The sequence below is a fragment of the Pararge aegeria genome, chromosome Z (genome assembly GCF_905163445.1).
Source record: "Pararge aegeria chromosome Z, ilParAegt1.1, whole genome shotgun sequence".
Classification (NCBI taxonomy): domain Eukaryota; kingdom Metazoa; phylum Arthropoda; class Insecta; order Lepidoptera; family Nymphalidae; genus Pararge; species Pararge aegeria.
Genome location: NC_053208.1, coordinates 10,170,550 through 10,186,092, shown reverse-complemented (window position 1 = coordinate 10,186,092; position 15,543 = coordinate 10,170,550). Strand labels below are relative to the sequence as shown.

Here is a 15,543-nt window from a genome sequence, read left to right as displayed (position 1 = left end):
GTAATAACATTTACATCTGTAAAAAGAATAAAATAAAATGTCAATTATCGTGAGTCTCATAACTAAGAAATAATAAAAAATACGCAAGTATTACAAAACTAGTCTAAGATTAACGTTGAGTGAAAACTTACCGGTGAGTAGTTAAGATAGTTCTTCTAAGTACTGGTTCTGCGATTTCATCATATCTTTTTGATCTAAATCTGTGATCTTTTCAATTGCTTGTTTTACTTTAGCCGTTCGTGCATTATCCTCAAGACTATCTGTAATGGTGCTCCCACATTGCCGTTATAAAATGTTTGTAAACATTTTATAACACCAAAACATTTACTAACAAATGTTAACAATTGTTGCACTTTGTTAGAAACTGTTACATGTTATAAGTGCTCCTACATTGATGGAAAATGTTTAAACATTTTATAACATCTAGTATTGGCTCGCAGTTTGGTTTCGCCTTCTGAGGGCTGAGGACGTCTACACGAAAATGGAAGAAGATTTGCTCATTGGAATAGCTTTTATTTTTTGTTTAAAAAAGAAGAAAAAGCGCTCTTATTGGATGCGCCAAACGCTAAAAGCTAGAGGAAAATATAGTGCCACAGACTATCTCAAGGATTTAGGTATTGATGGTTGCTTAAAAGATTTTATAAGAATGAACAGTTCCGAATTTGAATATCTACAAAATTTAATTGGGGCAAAAATAGGCAAACGAGACACTACATTTAGAAAATCTGTAAGTGTGACGGAAAGACTTGCGGTAACGTTAAGATTTTTGGCAACTGGTAGCAGTTATAAAAGTCTTGGAAATGTGTTCAAGTTGTCAGACCAAGTGATATCTATTATCGTACCAGAAGTGTGCGAGGCTCTCAATGAGGTTTTAAAGGAATACATACAGGTAAGTCAAACAACATTTTTAATTATTTTTTTATTTACTTTTAATATGATCTAATCTAATCATACTTTAGGTAGGTACCTATCTTACCTTACTAATAATTTTTTTAATACTTAACAAACCAAACATGTATTTTTTAATTTTTGATTGATTCCAACAAATCGTTTAATGATTGGGTCGAATCTTGGCTTGATTCCGATAAATTAGACGGACTCTGTGTTCTTGCGCTGGTACGAGTATGTGTCCTGGAGTTATCCGAAGAACTGGTTTCAAATGAAGCCGAGGGACTCGGTGCGGTGTAGTATCCTCTCGAGCTACAGTCAGCATTATTTTCCGAAAAAGTGGATAGATTTGGTTCAGAGTTGTATCCCCAGGAACTACTAGCGGTTGGGTCTGTAAAGGTTGTTGGAAAATCATATTGTCCCATTGTCGCATTGTACAAAATATTGTTAATGTGATGTTGAGCAGTATTCTTAGCATTACTGTTTTTTATTTGTTTCAGTTTCATCGAGACATACTCTCCAAATGCGTCATTTTCATCCCTGCTTTTTCTAGATTCGTACATTCTTTGTAAAATATTTACAGCTTCTTGTTGTGTTGGATCTTGTTCTACTTCAGGCCGTCTTCTTTTCCGAAATGGTTTTGGGGTGGCGAAAGGCGTGCCCGTAGTTTCATCAGTGACAGTATTTCCTGTTTCGTTCAAACTGAGAGTGTTTTCTGAAGCAATTCTGTTTTCTTCGTTACCCTGAAAGAATAGAACTAAACGATAATTTCAAGTTATAGGCGCGTCAAATTAGCTAAAATTGTAAAAAAATCTATAACCGCGATTTTCTTTTTCTATTACTTAACAACCCTTAACTGAAATCATATTTTTTTATAGTGTATTCTATTAATATTTCATACTTAATAAAAATATCCAATAAAATTTGTTAGAATAACGAGTTATAAATTTATTTTTCGCGCCTATTTCTTAATCTTCTATTTTTGTTCCAGATACCAACAACACCTCAAGAGTGGCTACACGTGGCAAATTCATTTGAAGAAAAATGGAATTTCCCAAATTGCTTAGGAAGTATCGATGGAAAGCACGTAGCCATACAAAAGCCAATTGATAGCGGCAGTGAATATTACAACTATAAAGGATTTTACAGCGTTGTACTTTTAGCGATAGTGGACGCAGAATACAACTTTCTGTACGTGAATATTGGCTGCCAAGGACGCATAAGTGATGGCGGAGTTTTCGCAAACACAAAATTTCGAAATAAAATTAACGACAATAGTTTAAAAATACCCAGTGACAGCTCACTACCAGGCAGAAACAAACCTCTTCCTTATGTGTTCGTAACAGATGATGCGTTCCCTTTACAAAAACACTTATTAAAACCTTTTCCAGGACCACAGGATAGCAATTCTAAGGAAAGAATCTTCAGTTATAGACTGAGTCGTGCGAGGAGAACAGTAGAGAACGCATTTGGGATTTTGTCAGCCAGATTTAGAGTTTTACGAACTACAATATTATTAGATCCAGAAAAAACTACTACTTTAATTATGACATGCGTGCTACTGCATAATTTTATAAGAAAAACTGAATCGAGCATGATTTACGCTCCATCTCAATACTATGATGGAGATGACATAGTAACTGGTACACGTATCGATGGACAATGGAGATTAGAACAGCAGCAATTAACACCACTTGAAGCATGTGAATCCCTGACAGATGATGGGAAAGAAATAAGAAAAGAATTCGCAGAATATTTTTCAAATGAAGGGTTTTTGGACTGGGCATTTAAATATTATTAAAAGACGTTAAAATAAAACTCACCTGCAACCCTCCATCGACAGTTAAACTTGGAATATTTTTGCCTTTAAGGAACATGAGTTTTTTAAATGCAAACCATTTACTTGACTCATTAGCTCCTGCACCAGATTTATTAGATTTACATTCTCGGTTAAATTGACCTACGAGTGATCGAATCTTTTTTTCAATTACTTTTTTATCCATATTAAATTCACTGGCAATTTCCATCCAAGCATCGTGTTTTTTATTTCGGTCTTTGTAGCTCTCTGACATCGTGTTCCATAGTACTTCTCTTGCTTGAAACATTTCAATCAGTTTGTAAACATCATCGTTATTCCAATTACCGGACATATTTTATTGCTTGGCGCACGCGCAACCACTAATACACACGCACAGCGATGCACGCTGACACAAAGGAACTGACAAGCGAGACACCACGCGCAGCGACCTGCGTACTCTAACCCCCACCGCACCGCACCGCCTATCCCGCCATCACCCTTATAAAATGTTTACAAACAAAAGATAACACATGTTTTATTTTGTTATAATTTGTTTTGTTATAAAATGTTTACTAACATTACTAAACATTTTCTAACATGAAAATTTATTTGTGATTAAATGTTTGCTAACAAATGTTTACTAACGTTATTAAACATTTTCTAACGGCAATGTGGGAGCACCATAAAAGAACAATAACATTATATAAAGTAACTAGAACTAATACGTACTTATTTAAAATAAAAAAATATCAAGACATTTTGACCGTACTAACCTAAAAAATCAGTCACAGTACGTAAACAATCCTGTTTTTCTCGGAATACGGCTTGTTTCACAAGCTTTTTCTCTTCATATTTCGAAATCATACAAAACAATAGTTTTCGCACTTCACTCTTTATAGTTTTATTCATTTTTATAGCATTAACACGGATATATCACAAAAAAACTATACGCAAGTCAACCACAACGAAACATCAACACATCAACAACACGCCATCTTGTGGCGTCAGAGATAGGGATACCATACACTGATTCTGATTTTTTTTTTTTTTTTTTTTACGTGCAACGGTTATGTCGGACTCTTACCGACTAAACCCCACGGTGTTCAAACACTTCGCCTGGTGACTGGGTTACGGGAACGCTTTCGCACACGACCGCGACCCAGCCAGCGGCGTCCGCTAAAGCGGACCCTTCTCCGGGGGCATTTCGTGCCCCCTCATTCGCCAAAGGCGCACTGTGAACACAGAGTGCGCCTTCCAGCACGAGGACCTATCTCCCACGGGCGGTAAATGTCCCCGCATCTATCGCCCGGAGGTCCTCCTTATGGGGGCAGGCGGCGGTCTTGTGCAAGCCGCCTGCGCCCGACTCTCCTGCGGCGGATCGGCTGGGAGTCCACGGCATCCTCTCTCAGCCGCTCCGCTGCCTCCTTCTGCGTCATCACGTCTTCGCAGAACGAGACTACCGCATCCCAAGACGTCTCACTGCGGGCCATGGCCCTGACCACAGCCGGCAGGGAGAGGTCTTGTCCCACTACCGCCACGAATGCGGTCCTCTGCTCCGCCCAGCTCGGGCAATCGGCAAGCGTATGTTGCGCCGTGTCCACAGCGCAGCCGCACTCGTGGCACTCCTCGGTAGGTTCCCTACCGGCAATCTTGCACAGGTACTTTCCGAAACACCCGTGTCCTGAAAGCACCTGCGCAAGGTGGAAGGTCATCACCCCGTGTCTTCTCTCCACCCACTGCTGAAGCACGGGGCGAATCCGGTCAATAGTCCACAGACCTGCACCGGGTGACTCGAGCCTCTCTCGCCATTGGCGAAAGAGCTCGGCCTGCGCTAAACGCCGCCACCCAGTGACCCTCTCCGGTGAAGGGTGTTCTCCCCGCATTCGGACCTCCACCCTTCGCTCGTGCACACAAGCCAACACCTCCGCATCCAGGTCCCACGGGGGTGTCCCTGCCAACGCGCAGGCCGCCTCATGCGAAATGGTGCGGTATGCTCTGACCGCTCTTGCCGCCATGACCCGTTGCGGCCTTCGCAGCAGGGTCCTATTGCGGGCGACAAGAGCGTCCGCCCAGATCGGTGCTCCATACAGAGCCATCGAGCGCACTACTCCTATGTACAGACGGCGGCAGCCAACGCCAGGTCCGCCCAAGTTAGGGAGGAGCCGAGTCAGCGCCCCTGCAGCCCCGATGAGTTTGGGGGCCAGGCGCCGAAAGTGCTCCTCGAATTTCCATCGGCTGTCGAGGACGAGTCCCAGGTACTTCATCGTTGACTCGACAGCGATGGAAACTCCTCCCACCACCAGATTCGACCCAGCTGGAGGTGCCATCCGAGGCCCGTGAAAACACAAAGCCTCAGATTTGTTAAGGGCAACCTCCAGCCCCAACGGTCGGATCCTAGCCACAACTTGGGCGCCATGTGTGCTCATTCTTGAGTTCGCGCACAAATGTCCCCTTCAAGTTTGTTGACTTGGTGGCGATCGATGTTATCACCGCCACTTCATCCAACGCTCTTTTTTGTATTTGGGCCGCTGACATATCGTTCGTCATTGGCCCAATCTCTCGCTCGATAGACCGCTGCTTCTAGCGGCGGAAACTAGAAGCTAAAGAGGTCCTCAACAGGTCCTGTTCAATCTGCAGGCGCATCTCTTCTTTCTTTGCCCTGTTGAGGGCCTCCCTGGCCTTAGCTAGGCCTACGTATTTTCCCGTAGTGGGTGGCCTACCTCTCCCTCTAGTGGGTGACGACGCAGCTTTCATTTCCTCATCAGAGGACATAGAAAGTTGTACGTCAAACTCCCCAAGTCGCGGCCTCTTCGGCCCCTTCCACAGACGGCCTGAAGCTGCGCCAGATGCATTGCCTGAAGACTCAGACTCCGATCTGGGTCTGGTCTCTACCGTAATGAGGCTGCAATCCGACATGGCCTCGTCTGACAACTCCGTCCACACGGACAACTCTCTCTCCTTTCTCTTCTCTCTCTCCTTCTCCCCTAACATCTCCAACCTCTCCAAGGCAACCACTGCTACCTTCCCCCCTTGCACATTGCCAACTTCCTCTAAACCCCCCACATTCTCCTCCTCTTCCTTCGACGGCCCCCCGTATACATGGGGCCGATGCGCCACTAGTGACGCACCAAGGGATTCCCCCTCGCGGGGACCCTCCCGGGTAGATTTTTTTCCCTGTCGTGTATCCATTTTGTTTTGTTTTGTTGGCCTTATGGGGACCCTCCCCAGACACCCTAGTGGCTGCACTCCCAGCAACCATGCATCCCATCGGCAGGCGCCAGACCTTGGGATTGGGGTAATTTTTTATAGAGGTTGTCTTCCTCGCAGCCCCACGCTCAGTGCGTGGGACCCCCGGTTCCGCTCAGTGCGGATTACGGGTTGCCCGACGGTGGCCAAAGCCAGCGCTCACCGGCCATGAAGACCGGAGAGCCCGCCGCGCACCGGTGATTTTTTACCGAGGTTGTCCTTCCTCACGGCCTGTAAGGCCCCACCCTCAGTGGCAGCGCACAGAAGCGCCCCACCCCGCCTCGTGCTAGTTTTGGTTCGCGCCGGGTTTCCCCGGTACCCCCCATATCTGGGAGGCGTTCCCCTATCCACCACCCGGGGACGCGCCCGATGGGGGACTAGCAACCCCACACGGGAATAAATAGTGTACCTAATTAATTAAGCTATTTATTATACCAACTTTAGCCTTAGTGTTACTCTTGAAATGATCCCCAACACGTACATACGATACTTATTTTCGATAAATTCAATTTTAACATACGTACGTATTTTTAAAAAACGGTTTTATAAAATGTTTAAAATGAGTTTGTTTTGAAAATGCCTTTTTGGAATTAATTATTCCTAAGTACTTTCTGCTTAAAATACCCCAATTTGTAGGGTAAATATCCGATGGTAGGAACACTTTAGTGTTGTCATATAAAAAGTTTGCAAAAAAATCCAGTATCTACTTTCGTTAGCCAGACTCTATACTCTAACAGAATTGTTAGAGCATTATAAATTGCCAACGTCTCTAGATCATACGAACAGTATCTTGATTCCGTTGGGGTTGTCCGTTTACCAAAATAAGCAACCACTTTGTTTTGATTATTTACTTTTTGTAACAGAATGGCCCCACATCCTATAGAACTAGCATCGGTATACAATTCGGGTCAAATTCAGTTAAAAGGGTTTTTGATATTAAATATTATATAATATATTCCCTAGCCTTTTCTTGTTCTAATCCCAGTCCCATTTCGGTCCCTCTTGTTAGTTTTGTAATACTAGCCGTTCTTGAAGCAAAATCTGTTATGAATCTGCGGAAATAGCTAGCTAACCCCGTGAACTGACGGAGATCCTTCACAGATGTAGGAATTGGTGAGTTAGTAAGTGCAGTATTCTTAGTTTCTCTTGGTCTTATTCCATCTGCTGACACAATTCGTCCTAGATATTTTATTTCTTCTACAAAAACTTAACATTTCTTTAAATTAATGGTAAATCCAGCCGTTCAAAGGGCTTTTAAAGTCTGTTCGAAATATTGTAGACCTTCATTTTCGGTATTGAATGGAAGCATTTTAATAAATTCGTAATGTTTATCCGGAGTAACAAACGTATACTTGATATTCTTCAGGAATTTGGTGGAATCCACTCTTCATATCTATCGAGATGAAATATTTGGATTTACCGAGTCTGTTTGTCTTCGATGAGACGGAGAGGGTATCGGTCTCCGTCAATAATTTTATTTAATGCTCTAATCTACACACATACGGTCAGTGCAATCTTTTTTTTTACCAATAGCACAGAGCTAGCATAGGGGGAATGGCTTTCCCGAATAATGTTTTTAGCCGGGAAAGGTCCTTACAAATTTAATTTATGTTCTCTCTCAAGCGGCGCCGTAAGGTCGGTAATATATAACTTCATCGCGCTTTAATCGTAAATGCATTTCCCCAGTTTTGAGCGTTCTAATATTATATTCAGTCGGGAACACTGATGGGTATTTTTCAAATATAGTTTTAATTTTAGCCTGAATATTTGTATCTAAAATAAACTAGTTCCCCACAATTGATTGAATTGATCTTTCATTTGGGTTTCTATCTGATTGATTGTGTCACTTAAAGCTAGGGGTAAATTGCGAGTCACCCTGCAACACTTGATGTCCATAATAATGCAAATATCAGGATATTGGATTATATTACGACCAATTAAATAATCATAACGGAAATCATTATCTCGAGCTACGTTAAAATTCGATTTCGATACAGGTTTCATCAAATTTTACAGGTACAGTAATTATACCAGAAATGTGTGATTTCCTGTTCCCTATCCCTTCCAACGTTATGAAATAGGGCACTATTTTACAATTCAGTCGTCTAGCTATAGAGTCTGATGATACTACACGTAGCACCGCTATCTATAAGAGCGTCTATGGTCAAGTCGTTGATAATTACTTTAGTCAGTTGTAGTGTATCAATTTTAGAGAAACAATAAATATCATGTGTACTGTTTGTCATATTTGGGGTTTTTGTCGAATTATTAGAACGTTTATTATAGAATTTTAGAATTTTCTAGGTGCCCTAGCTTTGTGTAGAATGTGCAGTATTTACTTGGTGTAGGCGAAGATGAAGAAGATTCTTAAGGTCGGAGAGGTTTTTGGGGTTCTTAAAACATTGAAAACGAGTATTACCAAGTTTGTTACATATATAGCAGCGTTTATCAAATCTTGGGCGTTTTGGTGGCGTACTGGGACTACCAGATGAATTATTTTTGACAGGTTTATCAAGTTTGTTACCAGAATCTAAAGTAATTTTTTTTGGAATTCTAGCATACGTTGTAAATAGTGAAATTAGTCCTGCAGTAGTGTTGACACGGCTATTATGTGCAGCCATTCTAAAACATACATCATTTATACCCCACAGGAAATAAATTCTACTAATTGTTCTTCGGTAAATGCTATTTTTTTTGTTTAAATAGTCTTAGATTTTCCCTTGCGTATTCACAATAGGAACCTGCATTTCCAGAAGTATATGAGACTGCCTTTGATAATTTTTCTGAACCTCTTCAGGGTCCCATGTATCGTAACATAATAAAGCGGATGCCTTTAAGGCTGTACCTGATTTGGCCACCGTTGTTATGTCACTCCACAGCAATGGAGAAAAACTGCTCTGTGTAACAGAGCAGTTTAAATTACCTTAAGTAGACTCTCTGCCATCACGAAGCCACGTTCACTGTCTCTGGTACAAGCAAATAGGGTATTAGTTTTTTGTTTATTTATTGGTTTATTTATTTCTCTTTCATAAATAAGGAGTTACTGGAAAAAAAATTAATTGCATAAAAATTAGAAACATAAAACTGGTAGGATTCTACTTCTGTTAAAAGCTTTTTATTAATATAGGTGGGAAGGCTTTGATATACGATCTTATTTAAACCAATGGACTATTGTTCTTCTTATTGAAGTTATAATTTAACCAAATTAAATCACATGAAATTAAAAACAAGTAAAACTGTTAAAGTATGTTGGTCATATATTTTACATTAATCTTCTCTTTAATATTTTCTTTTTAAACCTCCAGAGCAACCCATCTTTTTTCAATATCACATTTACAAACTTCATTTTTATTATTTCTCTTATATTATTATTTTTATAAAGCACTAGCGGACCAGCGCGACTTCGTCCGCGAATGACTCAACTTCAAAAAATAGTCGTATGTTCACACGCTCTCTAAAAGGATATTATATTGCAGTTTTTGTAAAATATTCATTAAAAATTCATTAAAAATTATTATTTATTTATTTATTTATTAGGAAGCCAACGTGTATACAACCTATCTTAATATGTGGACACATTTAACAATTGTTTTATAATGCTGTACACCCCACTTATAGGCTAACTCAGCTTGCATAACACAAAATACACTCTTTGTTTATCACCAAATTTTGTGATAGTTAGCCGCTAAACAAAAGAAATTTAAAATGAAAAAGAGAGAATAAAAATAAACCCTTTAATAGGTACTTACATAACCAAGAAAAAAAAATAACTTAAAAAAATAAAAATAAACTACTAACAATCATGCCGTACTTTTAAAAGTTTTTTGACTTCAATTTTGAAACACGGGGCGGAGTGTCGAAAAATATCCAAGCCAGCACTTCCAACCAATTTGTGGTAGTTAACTACTATTCAAAACAATTTTGATCTAGCGATTCTAGGTCTGAACGTTAGCTTATTCATAATATACACCCCGCTCATCAGATTTGGGCAATCGATAGACAGATCTCTTGCGAACACTTTCGAGCCTTTGTTGCGCTCAATAGCGAGTTTAATTTTCTCCCTATTAAAGTGTCGCAAGTCGTTTGTCTGCGACTTCGAGATCTGTCTATTAATACGCCGATATTCAGACGCATCTTTTGAAGACTGTAGTCTCATTTCTTGTCTCTTCTCCATAAGCCCGAGTGTATGGGCTGAGAACTTTTTGGTTCTATGTGTAAAGAACTTGGACCCAACCGTATGGACAGTTTCCACGACGAGCCTGTTGTTCAGATCGTTCACAGAACCGCAGTCCAGGCAATCAAACCGGTTTTGTAGTTCCAGTTGAAAGCTTTCGGGGTTTTGGATATGAGCACGAGTAGGTCGGAGCGTAGACTTTACCAGTCTGACCCTTTCCAGCTTTACATTGATATTCAGTGTGCCTCTAACCATACGGTGATCGCTCCCGGTTTTCACCTTATTGATCACAAAGACATCGTTGAATATATGCCGTTTGGTCGTCATGATAAAGTGGATCTCATTTCTCGTCGAACCATCGGGGCTTATCCAGGTCCATTTTCTGTGTGGCCGCAGATAAATCTATGATACTCCAGCGCAACTTGCTAACTGCTTCTTCCAGCTCGACTAACTTCTCATCGGTCCTCAACGTGCGTGCGCTATACGTTGCCAGGTCCAGTCGTCGGGTTTGGCAGCGGAATCTCTTCCGGAGATTCTTGTCACCCCTTGCCCCGCCGTTACCATAACCGCTGCCAGAGCCAGGAATAGCGGGGCTGCCGGAGACTAGGGGCTGTGGCTTTTTTTTCCTTCATCTTACAAAGAATTTGTACGATAATGACCACGCTGGGCGGGCGGGTTAGTCGCTGCTGCCCGACACCGGATGTGCCATTTATTTAGTCTAGCCAATTTGAGGTGGTTATACCGCCACTTGTCGGTCGCCAGAGCCTCGTCGGTTAGACGGCAGGGTGTACCACGAGCAGGTGAGGTTGGCATTTCGGGAGGCTGACTGGTACTAGCCACCCACTTACACCCTCTAGCCACCCACTTACACCCCAAATAATACAATACAAATAAAAAACATACCTCTTCATCAATGTTGAACTATTCATCTGATTGGAATTCTACATCCTAATTACCCTCCAGAATAAGTATTAACAGGTTAGCCCTTTACCACCTTAGACTTCATAATCACTTACCACCAGGTGAGACTGCAATCAAGGGCTAACTTGAAGTGAAACAAAAAAAACGGTTGTCTGTAAAGTCGGTTTACTGACGATAGTTGAACGTGACAACGTCATAATAAATCACAATTGAATTGATAAAGTTACATTTATTTGTACGCATAAATACAATTATGTCAAATTTTGCGTTGATTAAAACACCCAATATTTGTAGAAAACTGAAATTGTTAACCAACGTCATAAAGGACTTTTCTATCCTTAACTAACAGCAAAAGACAGAAACCTGGTTCATTAAACTCTGACAGTCTTATGATGAAGTACATATCAGTGCCTATATTCGAAAGAGACGGTGTACGGCAGTAGACCACTCTTAGGCATCTTTTCCATTACACGGTTGTTCAAACGTACGGTGTGTAAGCCGTACGGTTGAAAAAACGTGCTAGCTTGTACATGATACGGCAAAATCACCGCGCGAGACATTGGTAAGTACTGGCTAGTAGCGCTTTTTACTCGGGCTGTGTAGGACGTGCTGCGTCATGAATTTTCTTACGAAAAAAAAGATTATAGTTGCTTATTACATATATAGGAAAAAGAAAATAGAAAAAAAAAGGGAAGTAAGGTTTTGGATACATCCGATTTTAGAAAAAAGGGAGGAATATGGCGCGTTTCATACACTTGTCAAGAATCAATTGAGAGAAGATGAAGACAAGTTTTACAATTATTTTAGAATGCAGAAAACTACATTCGACAACTTGCTCCAAAAATTATCCCAGGAACTAAAACATCAAGATACTTTTATGCGAGAGAGTATATCGCCCGCAGAAAGATTGGCTGTAACTCTGAGGTAAGTAGGTACAAAATTAAATGACATATTTTAGTTTAAAATTGTTTATTGCACACAAACAAAATTATTACATGTAATTGAATTTTAATAATTATTAATTTAAGAACAAGTAAATCAAAAAATACACTACGCTGAAAATGCTACTCAAGTGCGGTACTAAAATCGAATTCGTCTTCAATAGAAACTTGAGAATCTGCCGAGATACTTTCCGCATTTACACTATGTACAGATAATTGTGATTCGGGTCGGTAGTGGATTGGCTCTAAACCAGAACCGTGTCCAAAATCATGAGAAGACGTCTGTGGACGACTTATTCCATAGCTCGATCTAGCAGCTGTAGAATATCCATATGTTGACGATTGCGCATTTGAGGATGCTGTACCACTTAAATATCCTTGATGGCCTTGATCCCATTGGTTTCTTGATGTAGGTATATACTGAGTACACTGTCTTTGTTGAATATTTTTAATTATTGAAATTACTTGAAACTGAAAGTCTATCATATTTTCATCACTGAACTTGTCAACTGTATCAGCGATTCCCATAAAAAAGTTCATACTACGGCTTTTCTTTTTCTCATCTCGTTCTGCTGAATCCATAAACTTCATAAACCTAATGTCAACTTCACTTAGTTCATTTTTTCTTTTTTTTTTAGCCCTTTGCGTCTCACTCCGTTCAGTGTATCCCGAGCTTGATTGATTCGGGACTGCACTATCAAAATTTTCATTACTGAGGCTAGAATCATGAACATGTTCAGTCATGTTAGAATCGGTCTTGCGATGCTCAACATTTTTTTTTAAGGAACATCATTTCATCATAGAACATATATTTTCTTATTTTTTTTGCTGAAGAACCAGACTTACATTCATTAATTTTTTTGTCATATTTTATCCAGCTATCTTTCATATTGGTCCACTTCTTCATCACCATTTGCCCTGAAAATAAATAAATAATAATTATTAAATTCAAAATTTATGAAAACCCCCGACCTAAACTGAATCGACCCCGACCTAAAATGGGGTTTTAGTATTTGAACCTGAACCGTTTTGTTTTATATTTCAGGTATCTAGCAACAGGAGATACCTTTACTGACCTATACTACAGCTATAGAATTGGAATAAAAACCATAAGTTGCATCGTACGTGAAGTATGCCACTACATTTGGTTAGAACTGTATAAAGAATATATGAAAATGCCATCTAAAGAAGACTGGCTACACATTGCAAGCAAATTTCAAGAATCTTCCAACTTCCCGCTGTGCTTAGGAGCGGTCGATGGAAAACACATCAGACTTATTAAGCCAATTGATAGTGGCTCGATGTTTTTAAATTACAAACATTTTTTTTCTATAGTTTTGATGGCAGTAGTAGATAGCGATTACAACTTTATATTTGTTGACGTTGGCGCCTACGGAAAGGAGTGTGATTCCAGTGTGTTTAAAGAGACCCCATTTTGGAAAAATTTAACAAACAACGGATTAAATCTACCCGATGCAACACGTTTGCCTGGAATTGACTACGATTTGCCATATGTGTTCGTTGCGGACGAAGCCTTTGCTTTGCATTATCACTTGCTTCGTCCATTTGGTGGTCATCAGCTTGATCAATTAAAACGTACATTTAACTACAGACTCACAAGAGCGCGAAGATTTGTTGAATGTGCGTTTGGCATTTTATCCAATAAATGGCGAATTTTTCACCGGCCAATGAATGTGTCCATCGATTTGGCAGTTGATATTGTGAAAACATGTTGTGTTTTGCAAAATTTTATACATAAGCAGGAAAACTTTCAGTTTCACAATGCGAGTGAAAATGAGTCCACCCTTGATTCAGAATCGGAACTAATCCAGTTACCTATCACGAATGCAGTTCGCGGAAGTTTGGCGGCTAATGAAGTTCGCAACAGATTTGCACAATATTTTGTATCTAACGAAGGTCGCCTCTCCTATCAAAACAACTATGCATAAGTAAAAAGTTAATAATTAAATATCTGTAACTTACCAAACTTGTTTTTCTCATCACCACTTAAATCTTCAAATGTGGGCTGGAAATGAATAAATATTTCTTTCCAGGAATCATATTTAAGCCGCTTATTTTTATAATCGTCGATGGTCTTATCCCATATTACAGGCCTTTCTTGAATCAACGTAATTAATAATTCTTGATTTATGTTCATTTTATAATAAAATCGCGAAACAGCGTATATAAGCGGTCACGAATCCGTGCGTACGTCCGGCACCGTCGACACACCCCGATAGACTGCCATACAACACTGGTGAAAATCACGCCGTGCGTAGACGCGGCGCGCCGAGGGGCAGTCACGGCGCACGCGGCCGCGGCGCCGTGCCTTGGCGCCACCGTGCATGTCGACAAGCTCATATAGTGATCCATACCACACTGACGACCGTGCCTACACGCGGCGAATTAACCGTAGATTTTCACGGCGAGAAACCGTGTAATGGAAAAGAGGCCTTATTATTTTATGATTTACAAATTATTATGATAAAAGTTTAAATATATAATGTACCATTCTTCCATTCTACATCACTTATTCTGAACTTAACCGTACCTATGGCATCACGGCCGGTCGTTGGAAGTTAAGAAGTTGTATATTTGAGATTGGTTTTAATTGTCCCATCACCACTTTACAATTAGTATTATTCCAAGTCATATCCCCATATTCTCCAACACAAGGCTTAGAGATTGAATTGTAATTTGATCTGATATAAAGGGTGAAGCCAGCTAGCTCAAATTTAAAGATCCTTAAGTTGGTACTTAACTCTTTTCCTTGTATCCTTTAGTTGCCTCGTTGAAACCCATGAGACGAATGGGGTGGCAACATCCTACTTTACCGTTGCCGTATGGATTGTCTGTAAATGATTGAAATATATCTATCTACGGCCAAGAATTGTGGAAAAATGAAATAATCAGGCAAGGTGATAAAGGACTTTCGACAGAAAGTAGAAAAAGGAAAAAGGAGGTCTTTCCCCATAAATAAAATATATGCCAAAAATCTCTTACATCATCTTAAGACTGCTATATTTATTGAAGTGCCTTTCATCTGTGTACTATATAAATTTGTTTGTTCCGTAATATATAGATAATATCGTCTTAAAAGAATATTCTAAAGTAATTTTAAGAATTTTTTTCTTCACGTGATTGAAACGAATTGTTATCGTCTATTTCTGCAGACCCGGTGAATTTACAGAATCGCCACATAGGTTCTAATCTTTTAGCTGGTGCTCGTGTTACTTTCGTCTTTATCACGAGGGCTTTTTTTGAACGAGTAGTTGCTGCAGGAGAAGGTGCAGAGCAAGGTGATCTTAAGTTGCTGACTGTTGGTGATTGCACTTGCACGGTGGTTACCGCTAGATATGATGAACCTTCTTCATCTGACATACGAGGTATTGATGGAGAAAACAAGGCGGTATTGCCGGTGGATGATAATTGGTATGGTACCAAAGATGTTGAAGCAGCCACTTGTTTATATTCGTATATTCGTCTCCCTATAAGAGATGAAGATTTTCTAGTGATGAAGGCAGTGATGGAGGTAGTGAGCTGCTATCCGAGTACGTCGGGCGGAAGCAGTTTTG

The 15,543-nt window shown here is 40.2% G+C and overlaps 3 protein-coding genes across 4 annotated transcripts; 2 read left to right on the top strand and 1 right to left on the bottom strand.

Moving 5' to 3' along the window:
* Positions 1 to 269: 269 nt before the first annotated feature.
* LOC120636358 (putative nuclease HARBI1) lies at positions 270 to 2,919 on the top strand. Of its 2 annotated transcripts, XM_039907807.1 has the most exons (3): positions 270 to 889; positions 1,880 to 2,079; positions 2,280 to 2,919. In XM_039907807.1, exons 1-3 carry the CDS (start codon positions 482 to 484, stop codon positions 2,290 to 2,292), a joined length of 621 nt encoding a protein of 206 aa, XP_039763741.1. In that variant the 5' UTR covers positions 270 to 481; the 3' UTR covers positions 2,293 to 2,919. The 2 variants fall into 2 exon arrangements, with proteins under 2 accessions (XP_039763741.1, XP_039763739.1); XM_039907805.1 differs by having other exon boundaries at positions 1,880 to 2,919.
* LOC120636359 lies at positions 973 to 3,132 on the bottom strand. The gene is made up of 2 exons (XM_039907808.1): positions 2,712 to 3,132; positions 973 to 1,631 (listed from the first exon to the last, which is right to left on the bottom strand). The coding sequence occupies exons 1-2, from the start codon at positions 3,036 to 3,038 to the stop codon at positions 1,023 to 1,025; spliced, it is 936 nt and encodes a 311-aa protein (XP_039763742.1). The 5' UTR covers positions 3,039 to 3,132; the 3' UTR covers positions 973 to 1,022.
* An 8,348-nt stretch (positions 3,133 to 11,480) lies between these two features.
* Positions 11,481 to 13,950, top strand: LOC120636437 (protein ANTAGONIST OF LIKE HETEROCHROMATIN PROTEIN 1-like). The gene is made up of 2 exons (XM_039907915.1): positions 11,481 to 11,951; positions 13,014 to 13,950. The coding sequence occupies exons 1-2, from the start codon at positions 11,644 to 11,646 to the stop codon at positions 13,915 to 13,917; spliced, it is 1,212 nt and encodes a 403-aa protein (XP_039763849.1). The 5' UTR covers positions 11,481 to 11,643; the 3' UTR covers positions 13,918 to 13,950.
* Positions 13,951 to 15,543: the final 1,593 nt, after the last annotated feature.